Consider the following 18,838-nt stretch of genomic DNA (forward strand, 5'->3'; position numbering starts at 1 on the left):
TTTACCAGAAATAGTGAAAGGACACGTTTTACACAAAGCTTTATTGTTAACAACCCCATGAATGTAATAACTGGTTACTCTGTTGAAGGGCAGAGAGCAGCTGAATTAAGCTGAGTTCAAAACATATCTCCTCTTTAGATTTGATAACATTTCATCTAAATATAGTTTGTGGATAATCATGGCCCTGGGCTCCTTTGTGATCCTGTGGCCCTGAAATTATCACCAAGGCCCTATACAGTAATAAAATTGTTTGCAAGCCCTCAAAATTGAAAACATCTTTACTGAGGCCATGTTCCATGTTCCATGAGCAGTATGTTTAAATATTCATTGAAATTTCTTTAATATTAGAGTCTGTAGTATTTATATCACTACCCTTATAGCAAAAGAAATATGATGGTTCTATGTGTAAGTGTTGTCCCACTGGCCTGCAGCCGTTCTTACTGGGCCTGGAAGTCCATTAGCTGGCTCATCTAAATGTAATTAGGCATAGAGAGAACTATGGACACTGGACGACAAGATCCCCCATCTTGTCAAGAATTAGGCATAGAAAGGACCAGAGGTGAGGGATGCAGATCTTTCAGGTGCCTTGATCATTTCCATATTAAGTAGATTTATGGGCATTCAGTTCAGTTCAGTTCAGTCGCTCAGTCGTGTCCGACTCTTTGCGACCCCATTAATTGCAGCACACCAGGCCTCCCTGTCCATCACCAACTCCCAGAGTTCACTCAAACTCACGTGCATCGAGTCGGCACTGCCATCCAGCTATCTCATCCTCTGTTGTCCCTTTCTCCTCCTGCCCCTAGTCCCTCCCAGCATCAGAGTCTTTTCCAATGAGTCCGCTCTTCGCATGAGGCGGCCAAAGTACTGGAGTTTCAGCTTTAGCCTTCCGAAGAACACCCAGGACCAATCTCCTTTAGAATGGGCATTAGCTTGAGCCAAATTATTGCCAGTTTTTCAATAAAATGGCTTGATGATGCTTATTTATACAGTATCTCAAGATAGCAAACCCCTTTATGTATTTTCTCTCAATAATCCTAGTAAACTCCATTTGAATTAGGCAGGCACTTCTCTGATAAATAAAATGAAAACTGAGAGAAACAGAAATATTAAGTCATTTGTCCAGAGTTTCCAGGGTCAGAAGTTGATGAAAGACCCTGATTGGGAGCTGTGAACCGGGTTCTAGTTCTAATTCCAGCGTAATCTACAAAAACCACACAACCTCTAATATCACAACCAGACTACTTTGCTTTTTAATACTCCAGTGGTGTGGCACTTTTTCAGTGTTTACTGTTGCGTCTTGGTCAAATTCCAAGTCGGGTAATTACTCTCTGCCTACCTAAATTTCTCCCTGTTTTAAATGGGTAAGTTATTTTCCACTTCTAAAACCTGCCTTCCAGTATTCTTGGCTCTTAAAACTGTCTCATCCCTGTTCAAAGGTAGCCACTTATCAGTGGTCAGTGCATATAAACCAATGACTTGCTGTAGAAACATTTAATGAATTATTATTTGTAAGATACATTAAATTTTCCAATAGTTTTTTCTCCTTCTTTATCTAAAAATCATACTCAAAAAATATACAAAGGTAAAAATCATAGTCTTATTATAATTTTTGTAGGAAAAGGCAGTAGTGAATTCATGTTTTGAGTACAGTTTTTTTCAGACCTCATTCTCCATTGTGGTTACAAGCATATTTCACTTTCTGTAATTCAGAAATTTCTGAAAATTGTGTGAATCCTTAAATTTTTTTATGTTAATCTACTTACTTTCCCATTGACTCACTTTATAGCTTCAGAAATTTATTAAGAATGAAGTTATCTTGGCCCTGAGATGTTAATTAAAATTATACTGAATAGAGCAAACATTTTAAGCTTATGTAGCCTAGATATTTTAATTTTAAAGATACATTTAAAATGAAATTAGTTTGGCCCTGAGTTGTATAATAAAAATTATGCCCAATGGAGCAAACTTTAATATATTTAAAGAATTATATTTCAGAGAAATATGAATGCTAGCACTAAATTCTTGCATTTGTATTTCAGAGACATATGAATGCTAGCACTAAATTCTTTCATTAAATGTTGGCTGTTGGCCCTATCTTAAGCAGTAGAGTAAAATAATGTGAAAACCTTAAGAGAAGTTTGCCATCTTGGGACCATAGGTATTTTTAGGTCAACTTCCCAGGTTAGAAAATCTGAGTGGAAAATCACCTCAAGAAGTAATCACTGAGAGACTGTCGGACCCAGGTCATGGATTTTCCATTCTTTCCTAAAAGGCAATAGAACCATACCCTATCCTGGGACTTGTAGGTAGCACATCTGGTCATCCGTGTCCTGAGGATTAACATGGAGACACTGTAGACCAAGGACAACCTGTTCTTGACCAGACGGGGGATCTTGTCGTCCATGTCCAAAATACTGATCACCATGGTCTGGAGATCTGAGATGTGTCCCTCGGTCAGCACAGCTCTAGCAGGCACGCCCTTGACCTTCAGGAGCCTTTTCCCCAGAGCCTTCACTTACTGGCAGTCAATTCTGTCTCAGTGAAATACCAAAAAGACCTCCAGGTTAATGTGAAAACCCTGATGAGATAGGGAAACAGAAGCTGGAAGATAATAATACTTCTGTCCTTAGTTTAAAAGAAATGAGATTATTGGTAGACCTAAAATACATTTAATTGAAAGTGGGAAGAGTCAATTGTCTAGTTAGACCACTGCTTCCCAATCCTTTGGAACTGTAACAGAATCATTTCTTCAAACCATTTCATGCCCTACATGATATAATATATAGCCTGCCATAAAGAAACAGAAGTAATACTTTTTTAAATATAGCACAATATCATGATAATGAAATAGTATAACAACAGTGAATATATCAGAATTAAAAGTTAGAATTATGAATTTAAAAGTTAACATACTTGGAATTATGAATTTAAAAGCCAACATACATGAAATTTAACATACTTAATTTTAAACTACTTAATTTTTCAGTAAGAACTAAAGGTGGTTAAGTTACCTGCTCAAGGCTGCAGAGCTAAATGAATCCCTAGGTCTCCATACTCCTAGACCCTTCCTCCTTTCAGCTTTCCCAAAATTATGCCCGAGAGGATTATAGGTTCCTAAAAATAAGACATTTCTTTTGTAACCTGGACAACCCTCATTGCCTCCTTCACTTAGCACCAAGAAAGGAAACGAGGAAAAGCCAGAGGCCAGACTTGAGCCCAAGACTCGATAAAACTGGAGCCAAAAAACGTACTTGTGCGAGAACCCAGAATTATTGGCACCAATGGGATCTTTTCAGAAATAGTTTCTCTTAACTGTGAAACAATATCTCATCAGACAAGGCAAGCAAGTAGACCTTTCAAAACTAGCTGTTACAATTACAGTTATAAATAAATAAATAACAATGAAGTTATATTTGGACCAAAATCAGTATTTGATTTTTTAAATTTCTTCTATATAAATTAAAATGTTTCTTAAAATACAGTTACCTGCTGACCTTAAATTAGGTCATAGGCATTACAATTCTACATTTCTAATTACTTATTAACATTTATGTGTATGAACTATTCCTCATATGCTTGTTTACTATTTTAAATCACCTAAACAAAGACCCCAGTTTTATCATGCCCCCTGCCACTGGTTTCTCTATACATAATGTTATAATCCATCATGAAAAACAAAAAAGACATTTCCAGGGCTACAAATGTTCAGCTAATGTGAAAATATTTTTGGATTTGTGTAGGTAGCAATGTTAGTCCACAGAATATCACTGCCAGAGGCTAAATGCTATCATAGCCACAGCAAACACGAAAACCTGTCAGCAACTGCTTACTTTTTTATACCAAAACTATATCACAAAGGGCATAATTTTAAGAGCTGTATATGTGGCAAATACTCTTTAATTATGAGAATCATTCTAATTGTGAGATTATTTGTGTTGTGATTTCACAACAGAAGCTTTCTGGGATCCCAATTAGAATGTATTACACGGGAGACAAAAACACCCATTGCAGAGGGGTGGCAGTACCAACAACACTGCAGTAACTGAGCCTAGAGCAGTTATTCTGATTCGGTGCTTGTTGGTAAAGTCTGTCTGAAAATGCAGATAAATTAGCCTATCTTCCAACACAAGCCTATGTGAAAAATGGCTGTCCAAATACCACTTCCTGTTCATAGCAGACATGCTATACATTGGGAATGTGCAGAGAAATATGATAAAGTGTTATCACATCACTACAGGCTGAAACACGGCTATGTCTGCAAAACAGGAAGGTGTGTGAGGGATAATGTCTGTCTTTAGGCACTATAGTATGTCAAAACCACAAAGACAATGTGCAGCAAAAGATAGCTCCATCATAACCACTTTTTTATGATTGTCTTCACAGACTGAGATAAACGAAAAGCTGCAAATACAGGAAGAAGCCTTTAATGCACGAATAGAAAAATTGAAAAAGGCCTGAGGACTCCGAACCAGGAGAGTGATACTAAAACTTAACGAAACAAACAAAACCGGCCGGAATCATAGACTCTCTCGAGCACCAGATCGCCTTCATTTAGTTGAGACAGGAAAACCAAGCCCCACTTTTTATTATCCTAACTAATTAGAAAAGTATTGGCCCCAATTTCTCTGTCTCCTGTCCCATAACAACCTCTGAATTTATTGCACTGTGTGTAATAAGAACATTTTTATATAAGAGTTTGGAGAACCATATATAAAAATACAATTACTTTTATAATACTCCTTTGACATTTTGACTAGTAAATGTTATTCATCTTAAGGAGAATGAAGTCAACATTTTAAAATAAAGAAGAATGATAATGATTTTATCCATATTGACCCAAATGAACTGCCACATTGCTGAAGCCTTGTGAACACAGACCACCACCATACTGCTGAGGGTAAAATTTGCTAAACAATAGGAATTCAAGTGCATGTACTAGGTTTTGTTTTTTTTTCTCCTTAAATCAGTTGGTTTTCTTATTTAAATGTTTCAGTGTGAAACCAATTTTCTGAAATTATATAATGCAGTTTGAAGCACTTTAATTTATTCTGTACTGTATTTGTTATTTCTAATCTTGTTACTCTCCTGGGAGAATACATGACCTATATAAAAAGAAGCAATGTATAAGTGGTTATTAAAGACCAACCTATATATAGATTGCAAAAATCTTAAATACAAATCAAACTCACAGAGCTCTTAAAATTAACCATTATATTGCAGTAGAATGATTGAAAACATCTCAAGCCTTTAAATACCATTATTAAAAATATAATTTCAAAAGAAAGTATCCATTTGCCAACTGATTATCCCTAGTTTGGCAAATTATATTGACTACTACCTCGTTCCTTTCCCAATTTCTGAGACTTCAGAGTGTTCTAGAATGTAGAGCATTGCAAGGAGGGGAACATTTCTTCAAGAAGTTTCCAGTTTATATTGGAACCAAATGTACTTACATCTGGGTGGCGCTTGGTCGAATATGTTTGGTCCGTGCTGTGACCTTGGGCTACAACCGTGCTTACGGCATCAGTACCAAGGGGACTGCCCAAAATATATTCATTTAGGGTAGAGACAGATCTGGAAGCATTTGGTTGTTTTAACTACACTGATCAGCGAAGTAAGAGAAGTCCTTACTTTGAAACTGTCTTTATTTATTTGTTCATGCAGTTCCAAGTCTGGAAGGCCTGAATGAGCTAAGATGTTTCTTCTTTGAGCCGTCCTTCCTAACTGAAAATGCTGATGGCCATCAGAGATCACTAGAAGGGCTCACAAGTCTTAATTTCATCAATCCGTCTTTTTTCCAGGGAAAACAGAGGTGAAACTAGAGAAACCACAAATAGGAAATAAAGGAGCTTCTTAAAATATCCAGAACAGCTTCAAATGCAACCATTGGCACATAGGTGGACCTCCATTTCTAATAAAGAGTGCTGATTTTGAGCAAAGGTACAAAGAGTTCAAAACTGAATAAAAAATAAGCAGTTGGATCCCTAAAAACTACACAAAAACAATACCCTATATGAACACCGAAAGCCTGCCTCTGGAGTTAGACTCCCAGGGTCTGATGTGTGACTTTGGACAGGCTGCTCACCCACTAATTGGTCATCTGTTAAGTGAAGATAATACTTATTTTTTGTGGTTGTTCTGATAACTCAATGAATTCACATTAAAGGATTTTTTTCCTAAGGTTTGGTTTCTGTTTACCTCTTCAGTTCAGTTCAGTTCAGTTCAGTTCAGTCGCTCAGTCGTGTCCGACTCTTTGCGACCCCATGAATTGCAGCACACCAGGCCTCCCTGTCCATCACCAACTCCCGGAGTTCACATCCATTGAGTCGGTAATGCCATCCAGCCATCTCATCCTCTGTTGTCCCCTTCTCCTCCTGCCCCCAATCCCTCCCAGCATCAGAGTCTTCTCTAATGAGTCAACTCTTCGCATGAGGTGGCCAAAGTACTGGAGTTTCAGCTTTAGCATCATTCCTTCCAAAGAACACCCAGGACTGATCTCCTTTAGAATGGACTGGTTGTATCTCCTTGCAGTCCAAGGGACTCTCAAGAGTCTTCTCCAACACCACAGTTCAAAAGCATCAATTCTTCAGTGCTCAGCTTTCTTCACAGTCCAACTCTCACATCCATACATGACCACTGGAAAAACCATAGTCTTGATAACCAAAACCCACTGCCCATCCCTGATACCCACTGTCCAGTTGTTTGGGGTAGCCACCTTGCCAGAATTCCCAGCTTCCTCTGTCTTTCCACTGGAACTTGTGGGTCGGTATGTCCCCCCATGGTAACTAACTTGTCACCCTGTTTTCTTATGTCTTTATAGTGTTGGAGCAGCCCAGGGATCCCTGCAATAGCCTGACTGTAACATCTAATAATAGGAGAAAGAGCAATTATAGTAGCAGTAACTACAAATTTTAATTCAGTCTTTGCTCTTTTAAATTAATTTTGAATCAATAAAGCAATATATGCACTCTATTACCAAAAAAAAGGAAAAAAGCAGTGTAGACAATGAGAAATAAATTTCACCCTGGCTAGGTACCTTCATTTGTTTTCCCATGAGGCAACCACAGCTTTCAGTAAGTCCATAGGAAATTATTTTTGCCCATTTAAACAACTGGATACTTGTATAGAGTGGTCTTTAAAAAAACACACACAGTTTGCATTGTTCTTTACAGTGCTTTTTTATATGAAATAATATATCTTAAGATAATTCTCTATCAGTATTTTTTAGTGGCAGCCCATGGAGTTCGAAGAGTTGGATGTGCCTGAGCACACACTTTTTAATGAGTATGTATACAGTATTTCATTTTAGAAATTCCATAACTTTTAAACGATTTCTATTAATGGACTTTGTATTGTTTTCAGTACTTTTGCTTGGAGAAGGAAATGGTAACCCACTCTAGTATTCGTGCTTGGAAAATCCCATGGACAGAGGAGCCTGGTGGGCTGCAGTTCATGGGGTTGCAAAGAGTCGGACACAACTGAGTGGCTAACACACTTTTGCTATCACAATGTCGTGTTGCCATCTGTGTGAACATGTATGATTATACTTCAAGAATGAATTCCTAAGGAGAGAAATTCCTAGGTCAAATTTTATTTGCATTTCCAGTTTTTATAGATATTGCCAAAGTGCCTTCCAAGGATATTTTACCAACAGTGTATGATAACTCTTTGCTGCTAAGTCACTCCAGTCGTGTCAGACTCTGTGCGACCCCATAGACGGCAGCCAACCAGGCTCCCCCGTCCCTGGGATTCTCCAGGCAAGAACACTGGAGTGGGTTGCCATTTCCTTCTCCAGTGCCTGAAAGTGAAAAGTGAAAGTGAAGTCGCTTAGTCGTGTCCGACCCTCAGCAACCCCATGGACTGCAGCCTACCAGGCTCCTCCGTCCATGGAATTTTCCAGGCAGGAGTACTGGAGTGGGGAGCCTGGTGGGCTGCCATCTATGGGGTCGCACAGAGTCGAACACAACTGAAGCGACTTAGCAGCAGCATATATATGTATATGTATGTGTATATATATATATATATATATATATATATATATATATATACACTTAAAGGCTTCCCTGTTCAAATGATAAAGAATCTGCCTGCAATGCAGGAGACCCGGGGTTGACCCCTGCGTCTAGAAGATCCCCTGGAAAAGGAAGTGGCAACCCACTCCAGTGTTCTTTCCTGGAGAATTCCATGGACAGAGGAGCCTGGCAGGCTACAATCCATGGGGTTGCAAAGAGTCTGACCTTACTGAGCAACTAACAGTTTCACTTTCGTGTACTTTTAATCCTTCAAATAACCCTAACAGATAGACAGACAGATATTACTGGCCTAATTGTATAGTTAAGATGCCTGAAGCTTAGAGAGATGACTAACTTGAACCGAATTGCACCATTGACAACTGGCAGATCAGGGCTTGAAATCCAGGTATGACCTGTTTTACAGATGAGGAAACTGGAGCAGAGAAAAAAATTTAAGTAACTTTCCCATGATTACACAGCCAGTAATGGTTGAACCAGGTTTTGAACTTAGGCTTGTGTGATTACAAAGCCCATATTCTTAACCTTACCTTCACCTAGCTATCTCATAGTCAATATGAAACAAAGGGAAAACTGACCATTTGGGATTTTAGTTATAATAAGGGAACAAACTTATTTGTATTCTAAACATATTAAGTATTTAGAAAACTTATGTAGGGATGGAATGCCTAACCCAGCTCCATTTGTTCCTTTATGTACATGCTGTATACTCATTGAGTACCTACTACGTGCCCAAGCATTTACTAGTGAGCCAAACAGACAGGGCCTCTGTCCTAATAATGTAGGAGAGTTCAGTCACTCAGTTGTTGTCTGACTCTTCGCGACCCCATGGAGTGCAGCATGCCAGGCCTCCCTGTCCATCACCATCTAGGAGAGGGAGACAGCTAATGCTGACTATGACAAAGGCAGGCTTCAGGAAATTATGAGCATATTGAAAAAAAGAACTTGATCTAGTCTGGGACATCAGGGGAACTTCTCACATGTTTTTCCCCTTGAGACACAAGAGGTAGGATTGGGAGAGGTTGGATTTAACTTCACAGAAGGTGGAGGAAGATGAATTTCAGGCAGAGAGAGAGAAGCATGTGCAAAGTCCCTGGGGTGCAGAGGAAGCTGTATGACTGGTCACAGCCAGAGCTCTCTAAGGGACCTGTAGCCCCACAGTACAGATTTTTATTTTTACCCTAAAAGCAATGTGTTACTTGTTGATAAGTTTTAAGTAGTCAGTGACATCAGATTCATATTTTTAAAAAGGTCATCTCCCAGGTGCCAGGACTTCTATACATGTAGGCGTGGAAAAGAGCGAATTCTCATAAAAGCTATAACTCCACTTCTTAGCAGTTTCTAAGAGTGGGAGAAATAAATAACATTTTTTACTTTTTTAGTCACAGGGTCCACCTACTCTATGCAGTCTTTGGCACAAAGGCAGCCCTCTGAGGATTCACCTGAATAACAGTCACAACCTCTTACGTAGATATGTAGCAGCCTTGTTCTTACCATCCACAGTGAGATAGATTTTCTCCATTTGCAGGAATAATTTGCAGTGATTTTTTCCTCACCCCTATGGAAAGTTTCAAATAGAAAATATACTCATGATGATACAAGCAAGGCACAGACTGCCACTATTTCAGGTATTTGTAGGCACTGTTGCACCTAAATATAGCTGTGGAATCATTTTTCCAAAATCCGAATATAAAGCCCTTATTTCTCTCTTCCATTTGATTGGAACCATTCAACCATCCTGGTAGATAATAAGTTTGCATGTTCTTAGATTGCATTTCATTATGCTTCAGTTCCCCTAGAGAAGAAACGTGCTACTTTTCTCAACAATTGCAGAGGAGAAATACTTATGATATCTCAGGTTTCAGAGTCTCAGGAAGATGTCCCTCTTCTGGATAGCAAAAAAAAATTTTTTTTCCTGGACATTGGTTTGTTAAATAAGAGGAGTCAGGACCTCTTTGTAGCAGCCAAAATAACTGTTAGTTTAGGTTTCCTAAACAAAAAGGAATCTAAATCAAAATAATACCATCTTGTTGGAATTCAAATTTCAAAAGTGAGAGAGAATACCAAAAATTTCTTTGGTTCTTGCAGTCCTTCTCTTGTTCATGAAACTACCAACAACAGAGATCAGTTCATCACATTTTTGTCTGAGCTGCCAGAGTTTTGTGTTATTTAACTTTTAGCTTCAGGGAATGTTGAGTGCAGATGTCTCCAACGGTCATTTGGTGTTTCTTGTTTTTAATCTAACTTGTTATTTACTCAGGGCACTTTCTAGGTATTAGGATGAAATAAGACAGATGAGGAGAAGGCAATGGCAACCCACTCCAGTATTCTTGCCTGGAAAATCCCATGGACAAAGGAGCCTGGTAGGTTGCAGTCCATGGGGTCGCTAAGAGTCGGACACGACTGACGTGACTTAGCAGCAGCAGCAGTAGCAGCAAGACAGATAAGGTCCTTGACTTCATGGAGTTCATGGAATTGATGCTATCCAGCAACTTGAAATCAAGCTTGGTAATGGTCACCTGTCATCCTATGATCTAAAAAGGGTTAATACAGACTCAATATTTTTATTGAATATCAATCTCAAAATCAAAAGGAGGATAAAAGCCCCTGTTCTTATACCAATAAACATTTATATTAAGGCACTGTCAAAACATGACCTTCATAAAGCCAAGGCACAAATTCAAATGGAATAAAAGTAACATGATACTCATTTTCCAGTCCCAAACTGGAATTAATCCCTTACAGTGACTAACAACATATTTATAGATTTTATTTCCTTATCTTTTTCTGTATAATCATTGGTGCTATTATTTTTTATTAACGTCATCCAATCCCCTTTTCAGCTATGACTGAACTTCATAGATTAGGATAAAGTTAAAGTTTGCACTGAATTTGTAATCATCAAAAATTCAAGACAAAAGAATAAAATATGTTTTTTACTCTACTTGCCAGATCCAGAACTTGTAACATCTGCTTAGGAAACATAGTTGAGTGATTGAAACAAACATAATGACCCACAGGATTCAGTTTTAAAATAGTAGGACCATAGGACCATGGTGCTGAAAGTTTTAAACATCATGTTAGTTCAGTTCTTGAAGACAAACTGAGGCCCCAAATAGTAAAAACTCTGTGATCACATGGCTAATTTGTGGCAGGGCCCAAACTAAAATCCAGATCTTCATCCATACAATTGTTCATTCATTTACTCACATATCCTGATAGTCAACAAATATTTACTGAGTATCTTCTGTAGAAAAACCGACATAATCACTTAACTCATGGAGTTTATAGTCTAGTGTAAGAGGTGGATTTTAATCAATCACACAAACAATTATAAAAGAATAACTGTAATGGGTACTGTGGGGGAAAACAGTATAGTCTACAATGAGAGCTGATTTAGAGGAATTTGAACAATCCAGGCACGTTCCCCTGGGAGAATCACGTTGAAAGGATGAGTAAGCACAAATTAGGCAAAGACGGGAGAAAAGAGTTTTTAGGCAAAGGGAACAGCAAGTGCAAAATCCCTGGGAAAAGACAATATAGGAAATAGAGGATGTGAAAGGGGGTCTGAGTGACTGGAGCCTTGAAAGGGAGAAGGGGCATTTTCCAAGATTGAAAATTAATAGATTAAAGTAGCAGTCCCCAACCTTTTTGGTACCAGAAACCAGTTTCATGGAAGACAATTTTGTCCATGGTCGAGGGGTCAGGAGGAGGGGGGATGGTTTTGAGATGATTCTCATAAGGAGCGCACAACCTAGATCCTTCGCAGGTGCAGTTCACAGTGCATGCTCCTATGAGAATCTAATGCCACCGCTGATATGCCAGGAGGCTGGAGCCCAGGTGGCAATGCCAGTGATACAGAGCAGCTATGAATGCAGATGAAGCTTTGCTCACTAGCCCGCTGCTCACCTCTGGCTGTGTGCCCTGGTTCCTAACAGGTCATGGACCACCGGGTATTGGAGACCCCTGGCTTAAAGGATATTAGATTATGTTGGGATAAAGAGCTTTGTGTTTGTCCTGAATATATTAATAGTAGGTTATTGAAGGGTTTTCAGCTGAGACTTGAAGGTGGCCGGTGAGGGATAAGCACATTTGAACTATGCAGCTAGGACTCTAACTGCAGTGGGGAGAAGGGACTAGGGAGGACAAGGTTCCTGGTCCTCTTTTTGTGACTCCACATATGTGTGAGAAGGTGTCCAGGAAACCCCTTCTCCAATTTTCCTAAGCACATGGCTAGTCTCCATTTTTCCTGATCCCTTTGCAGTGAGGTATGACAGTGGGACCGGGTTCCAGCCAGCAGAATGTGAACACAAGTGCATTGTGCTCCTTGAAGAGTATCACTCAAGACCAGACCACACCTCGTCCATGTTCTTCCCCTCCCCTCTCTGCTGGCTGGATGGCAGTGAGACAGTGATGGCTGGAAGGTGACAAAGCAGCTGTCTGCCTGGGTTCATACACAAAACAGGTGAAACTTACCAACCGAGATCACACATCCAGACTGTCACATGAAGTAGAAAGAAACTTCCGTTCCTGAGAGTGACTTCACTCTTGAGTCTCTCTGTTAATGGAATTTGACCTGCCCTAAGTAACTAATGAATATGTCTCTCTGTGCTTATGCATATGCAGTGTACCTCATATGGGTCAATGTCTATAAATTGGGAGAACAACCAGCAAATTCATTAACCAGGGACCTGCTTATAGTTTTATTGCATAAAGTAATTACTTCTTAGCTTATATAAGCCCGCAGTCCCTCCTAAACAGACTTTCTATGAAATAATTGACTGAGCCTCTCGAGCATGATGAACTGCACACTCAGGAAACTCTTGAGAGGCCACACCTTCAATACTTCCTACTTTAAGTCAGGCTAGTAATTTTTTAAATGTCTATGGATGGCTTGGGATATCTCTAATATAATAAGTATAAACAAGACTCTAGATTATTAATTTGCTAATAGTTTCTCCCTTAAGCCAAGGTTATTTCCTCAACTCCTTGATTCACTGAAAAGTATTTACTAGATTCCTACTCCTGAACCTAGCTAAAGCCCTTACTAGAGCAAATACTGATATGTTGCTCCTTGATGTTAACTATATCCAATTCTAAAGATTAATATGTATTTCAGAAGCATTATTTTCTGATTTGGGTAGTAGACAGTCCATAGGTAAAAATAAGCAGCACAGTCAGATCATAGAGTTGGAAATAGAATTTAGTTATTCTCTCCCTCAAACATGTTCTATCACCACTTGTTTACTAGCTATTGGTGACCACCTGTGCCACTCAGAATGCTTGTGGCTACAAAGCAATAAAATCTTAAATTCAAAATGGCTTAAACAATTATGAAAATATACTACATAATCTTACAAGAAAGAAGCTCATAGGTGGGGAGCCTCAATGACATCATGGAGGACCCAGATCATTTCTGCCTGCAGCGTCCCCTTCAGCACCTTGGCTACTGTCCTGAGTTGTCCGCCACTAATCCCAAGATGACAACTACATGCTCACAGGTTTTTTCTTCACTTATGTTTCATTTTAAGAAGAAGAAAAACTTTGCCCAAAGCCTCCTGGGAGAGTTTCTCCTGTGTCCCTTCAGCCAGAGTTGTATCACGTGATCAATTCTAAACCGGATACTGGTAAGGGAAGTAGAATGATAAGAATTAACTTTGCAGGTTTATCTGAAAACCCAAAAGCAAGCATATTTAACTGGAAACACTAGCACACTATAGAAAAATATCAAAATATGATCATTCTAAAAGTAAAAAAAAAAAAAAAAAAAAAAAAGAATTAACTTCGATGAGTCAGGATTCACCAGCAGGGGCGGGAGAGCGGGCCTGAAACACATGGTAAGCCAGTAACTGAACAAAATTGGAATTTCCTTTCAAGAGGGAAAAAACATACAATGGCTGTTGGGCAGGTCCCTGCCATTTCTACTCCAGCAATGATCTTTCCTCCATAATGTTTTTTGTGGTGGTGTTTTTTTCCATATTTTATACCTTGGAATGTCCTAGCATTCTCAGCATTCTTCAATTCCAAATTTAGATGGATAGGTAGGTAGGTAGACAGATAGATAAGACTTATTTTTTTCCTCCTTTTCAAAGATTATGCTGCTAGTGCTGATTATTATCTCTCTGTGTGGGTGTGGTATTTTAAATGTTTGCCACAGAAGAAGCTATTGCATTCCAACATGTCTATGAAAAATAGCTAGAAATTTTTTGAAACCAAACCTATTCAGCTCTTAAGGTGCTAGACTCTTGTTGAATTATTAGTACCATTTCCTTTCTGCTGAAATTTTGATGACAAGGTCATCATTCATTCAACCAAGTGTGGCCATTTTAGATTCAGTTAAGTGTCTTTATTCAAGGTGTCCTCATAGGCTCCTTTATTTGTTAGAACTCTTTCAAAATGAATAGACAGATGAATCACTGGAGCACTGCAAAGGGAAACTCAAGGGCCAGGCCTCAACTGATGAGACAAAACAAACAAAAAGCTGACATAATTGTAGACTTGGGAAATTGTTCAAGATATTAGAGGAAAAACCTATCACTCAATATGATAAGTGTTTTGTAGGGAAAAAATGATATGCAAAGATAAAGCATTCAAATAAAATGGAAGTTATCTGTTGATGGTAAGGTTGCAGGTGATTTTAAAATTTTTTTCTATATTTTCCATAAATTCCATGTTAACTTTTTTAACTAATAAGAAGTAAATATCACTTCTGATAGGTTGATGCTACACTCTAGCCTTCAGTGTCCTTGCCCTTTGCCAGCTTCTGGACCAACTCCAGAAGCTTGGGTGCCCTTTTCCTTGCCCTCTCTGGGGCAAGTAGGGAGTCTTTACTGCAGCGACCACTAGAAAGTGGCAGGTACTGTTCCAACCCATGGAAGCACAGAATGCTTCCAAGAAACGGCTCCTGTTCTGAAAAAGTTCTCAGTCTAAGTTGGATATATTGACAGGTGCTTGTGTGCTCAGTAGCTCAGGAATGTCCAACTCTTTGCCACCCCATAAACTGTAGCCCTCCAGGCTCCTCTGTTCATGGAATTCTCTAAGCAAGAATATTGGAGCCAGTTGCTGATTCCTTCTCCAGGGGATCTTCCTAACCTGGGGATCAAAGCTGTGGGTGAATAGGCGCATTGCCCTGATGGTACCGAGATGAGTTCTAGAAGGTGAGTTCCATGGAGGATACGGTCACACACACACAAAAAAAAACCCCTGCAGGATGTCGGGCATGCTCCATTAGCCCTGTGAGCTTTGAGTTTATTGTTTATAAAATGGATGGATTGACAATAGTTTTGGGGGTTGTTTTTTTTTTTAAGGCAACATTGAGAAGCCTTTTCTTAAAACCCCAGGGACATCCCTGACTTTAAAAAACTAGAACCTTGCCTTAGAAGGACATAACATGTTAAAGATCTCACATTGACTTGGACTGAAACACTAGGTGCATTCCCATTAAAGTCAAAAATGAGATAAGGGTTGCAGTTAATGAATTACTAATAATTACCTGCTAGATGTGTGTCTCCCAGCCCAGGATACAGCTGTAGGAGGGCAGGTGCTGTTTCTGTCTTGTTCTGTGCTCTACCTGCAAGGTCTAGGACAGTGCCTGGCACAGAGAAGTCCTTCATGAATGTTTTATAGAAGGAAGAGGAAAAGGACACAGGTACATAGGCTGGCTGTTTTCACCAATGATATTTCACTTTTCCTACCCCTGGAATAAGACAACATAAGGAGATTAAAAGTATAGTTATCATAAAGCTAAAATGATTATTTGTAGATTATAATATTATCTACAGTAAAAACTCAGAAGGAATTCTATTCGAAAAAGAAAGATAAAATATAAAGACTAAAAAAATAGATTTTCTACAAATTAATAATGGTTAGAAAATATAATGGGAAAAAATCTCTTACAACAGTTAAAAAGCATTCAAAATATTTAAAGTGAAAATAGGAAATGTAAAGGACCTACAGAAGAAAAATAAACTGTTCTAAAGGATATTTTGCTTGATGCAAAATTTAAATACTATAAAGATGTCATTTTTACATGTAATTCCACTGAAAATCTCAGGATTTGTATTTACTGATGTTAGTCTGAGGCCAACATGAATACACCTTCAGTAACAAGAGAAAATGGCTTTCCTTTTTAAAAAGAAATAATAATTTTTTTTAAAAAATTATTATTTATTTACTGATGGCAGCACTGGGTCTTGATTGCTGCACGTGGGTTTCTCTAGCTGTGGCCAACAGGCGCTACTCTTCATTTGGGTGTTCGGGCTTACTGTGGGGCTTCTCTTGTTTCACACAGTCCCTAGGCACACATCTTGAGTAGTTGCGGTGAATGCAGTTGTGCCTTACAAGCCCTAGGGCACAGGCTCAGTGGTTGTGGTACATGGGCTTCGTTGCCCTGTGGCATGAGAAATCTTCCCAGCTCAGGGACCGAACCCATGTCTGCTGCATTGTCAGGCAGATTCTTAAACACTGGACCACCGGGGAAGTCCAGAAGATGGTTTTCTGAAATACTTGTAAGTATTTCTGAAAGCTGAAATGCTTAAAAGTGTGATATTAGTTGGGCTTCCCTCATGGCGCAAAACTAGCTGCCAAATTGGGCTTCCCTGGTGGCTCAGACGGTAAAGAATCTGCCTGCAATGTGGGAGACCTGGTTTGATCCCTGGGTCAGGAAGACCCCTGGAGGAGGTCATGGCAACCCACTCCAGTATTCTTACCTGGAGAATCCCCATAGACAGAGGAGCCTGGCAGACTACAGTCCATGGGGTCACAAAGAGTCAGACACGACTGACCAACTAAGCACAGCACACAGCTGCCAAGTTAGTAAAACAATAAAGAATCCCAAAATAGCTGTAACTGTAGGAATTTGTTTTATGGTGAAATTTACATGGGTGACTAAATCTAAGAATTTGGAAGCACTTAATCCTGAGATCCCCTCTTAGATCTGCCTTTTGTAGATAAGTAGTATAAGGTATCTAGGCCTCAGTTCACTCACCTGTAAAATGGGGATAAAAATAATTATACTAGAATTTTATTATGAAGATCAAATGAAATCTGTAGTCATTAAATTTTTAAATTCATTAAAAATATTTAGCACAGTATCTCAGTATGGAATAAAGAATTCTTATGACATGCTTGAAAAACCAATTGGAAAGTAAAGAAATCTATAAGAAATGATGCTGAGATAATTAAGGAAAAATATTTATATGTTATCTGTGTTTTATATGTTACATGTTACAGAGTATAGCAATGAGTTAAAGCATTAAATGCAAATATTAAAACTACAAAACAACTAGAAGAAAGTGTGAATGACTCTTCCTGATCTCATGATAGAGAGGGCTTAACAAATTAAAGAAATGAAGTAACATTACAAAGACAAGAACAGGTAAGAAGAAAAATTTTAACTACAGGAGAATTCTGAACTGCTTCATGTGAAAGAAAATTTACCATTAATAAAAATAGGGGAAAAAAAAAAACCTTCAGCAATATGTATGACAGATTTGGAGTTAATAACTTTAATATATAAACAGCTCTTTAAAAGCAATACAAAAAATGCTGACCACTCAACAGGAAGTTACAAAGAATCTGAAAATATAATTCATAAGTTAAAAAAATTAAATAGCAAGTACAAACAGCAATAATGAAGTTTTTAATTCCATCTGTTCTAGAATTTCCAGAAGCTGTGTATTTGTAGGGTATGTGAAGCCAAAGAAATCCATAAAGAGAAAGGCAGAAATGAAAGTATTTTATACATGACTGTCAGGAACTGCCTGAAACTGACTCAAATACGTGAAGAAGCATTGTGCAGCTCCCATTTAACACCTCAGGAGTTCTTTAAATTTTTAGATATCAAAGTTCTCTTTCTCTGCCATTCCATGTTTTTCTCTGATGTTTCTAATGTGGTGCATGTGGCTTTCAAATCTGACAATTTCCATGTCATAAATACATATCTGAATGAGTGTGAACTAAGTAGTTAATAAAACATCCCTGAAGAAAAATGGAAAGAGATATAATTTGGGGTCTTGCTCTCTTACCACTAGCTGTGATTCAGGCCATAAGTGAGACACATCACTTCTCCAAAAGCAGGAGGATTAAATCGCTTTCTCCCAAGGAAGTCTGTAATTCCTGCACCCCACTCCAGCCCTGCAGAGTCGGAAGGCCAGACTTGGAAACTGGCATTTTTAACAAGCACCACAATTAATGACCAGGTACTTTAAGTTGCAAAACACCCTAATGGCAGACCACCAAATCCCTTCTAATGTCAAAAATAAAGTATTCTGAAGGAAAAATTATGCATGCAGAATAGTGCTCCACTCTGCACATCTGAGAGTGAGTGTCCACCTCAACTCTCAAGTTTGGGTTCTCAGATCCAAGTTATATTTCAGCTGATATCTTTTTAGGTTTTGTTCTCCTAATCCAATGCATCAAATTACAGTCACTGAAGCTGCCAGTCTTCTAAAGTGCTTTCAGAAGGCACATAAATCCAACCCTAAGTCCTCATGATTCAGACATTTAATCACACCATAAAGTTAATGGAATCCAATTTGAATGTAGACACCTCAACAGCTACATTGCATTGAATTCACAGCATTCATAAAATGTGGGTCTCAAAATGAATCACTGGCCTGACGGAAACTTCAGAGAACGCTACTCTCTCATTGGTCACTGTCCTAATCTTCAGCTGCCAGGAGAGGGACCAGAGCTGTCAACACAACACTGTAGCCCAGGCAACCAGCCATGCCGCTAGGAAATTTTCAACACTTAAAAAAATAAAAGTTACTATGGAAACTCTCAGAGACTGTTTAGATTGCTTGGAC

General features: G+C 38.7%; 1 protein-coding gene across 3 annotated transcripts in view; it reads left to right on the top strand.

The window, feature by feature from the left end:
- Window positions 1–6,180, top strand: part of CABCOCO1 (ciliary associated calcium binding coiled-coil 1) — a 160,992-nt gene extending 154,812 nt beyond the window's left edge. For all 3 annotated transcript variants that reach the window (XM_004021391.5, XM_060406495.1, XM_042241192.1), the window contains one exon: window positions 4,384–6,180. In XM_004021391.5, the coding sequence (XP_004021440.1) occupies window positions 4,384–4,458 (75 nt within the window). In that variant the 3' untranslated portion in view covers window positions 4,459–6,180. The remainder of the gene's footprint in view (window positions 1–4,383) is intronic.
- Window positions 6,181–18,838: the final 12,658 nt, after the last annotated feature.

The sequence above is a fragment of the Ovis aries genome, chromosome 25, assembly GCF_016772045.2.
Source record: "Ovis aries strain OAR_USU_Benz2616 breed Rambouillet chromosome 25, ARS-UI_Ramb_v3.0, whole genome shotgun sequence".
Taxonomy (NCBI): Eukaryota; Metazoa; Chordata; class Mammalia; order Artiodactyla; family Bovidae; genus Ovis; species Ovis aries.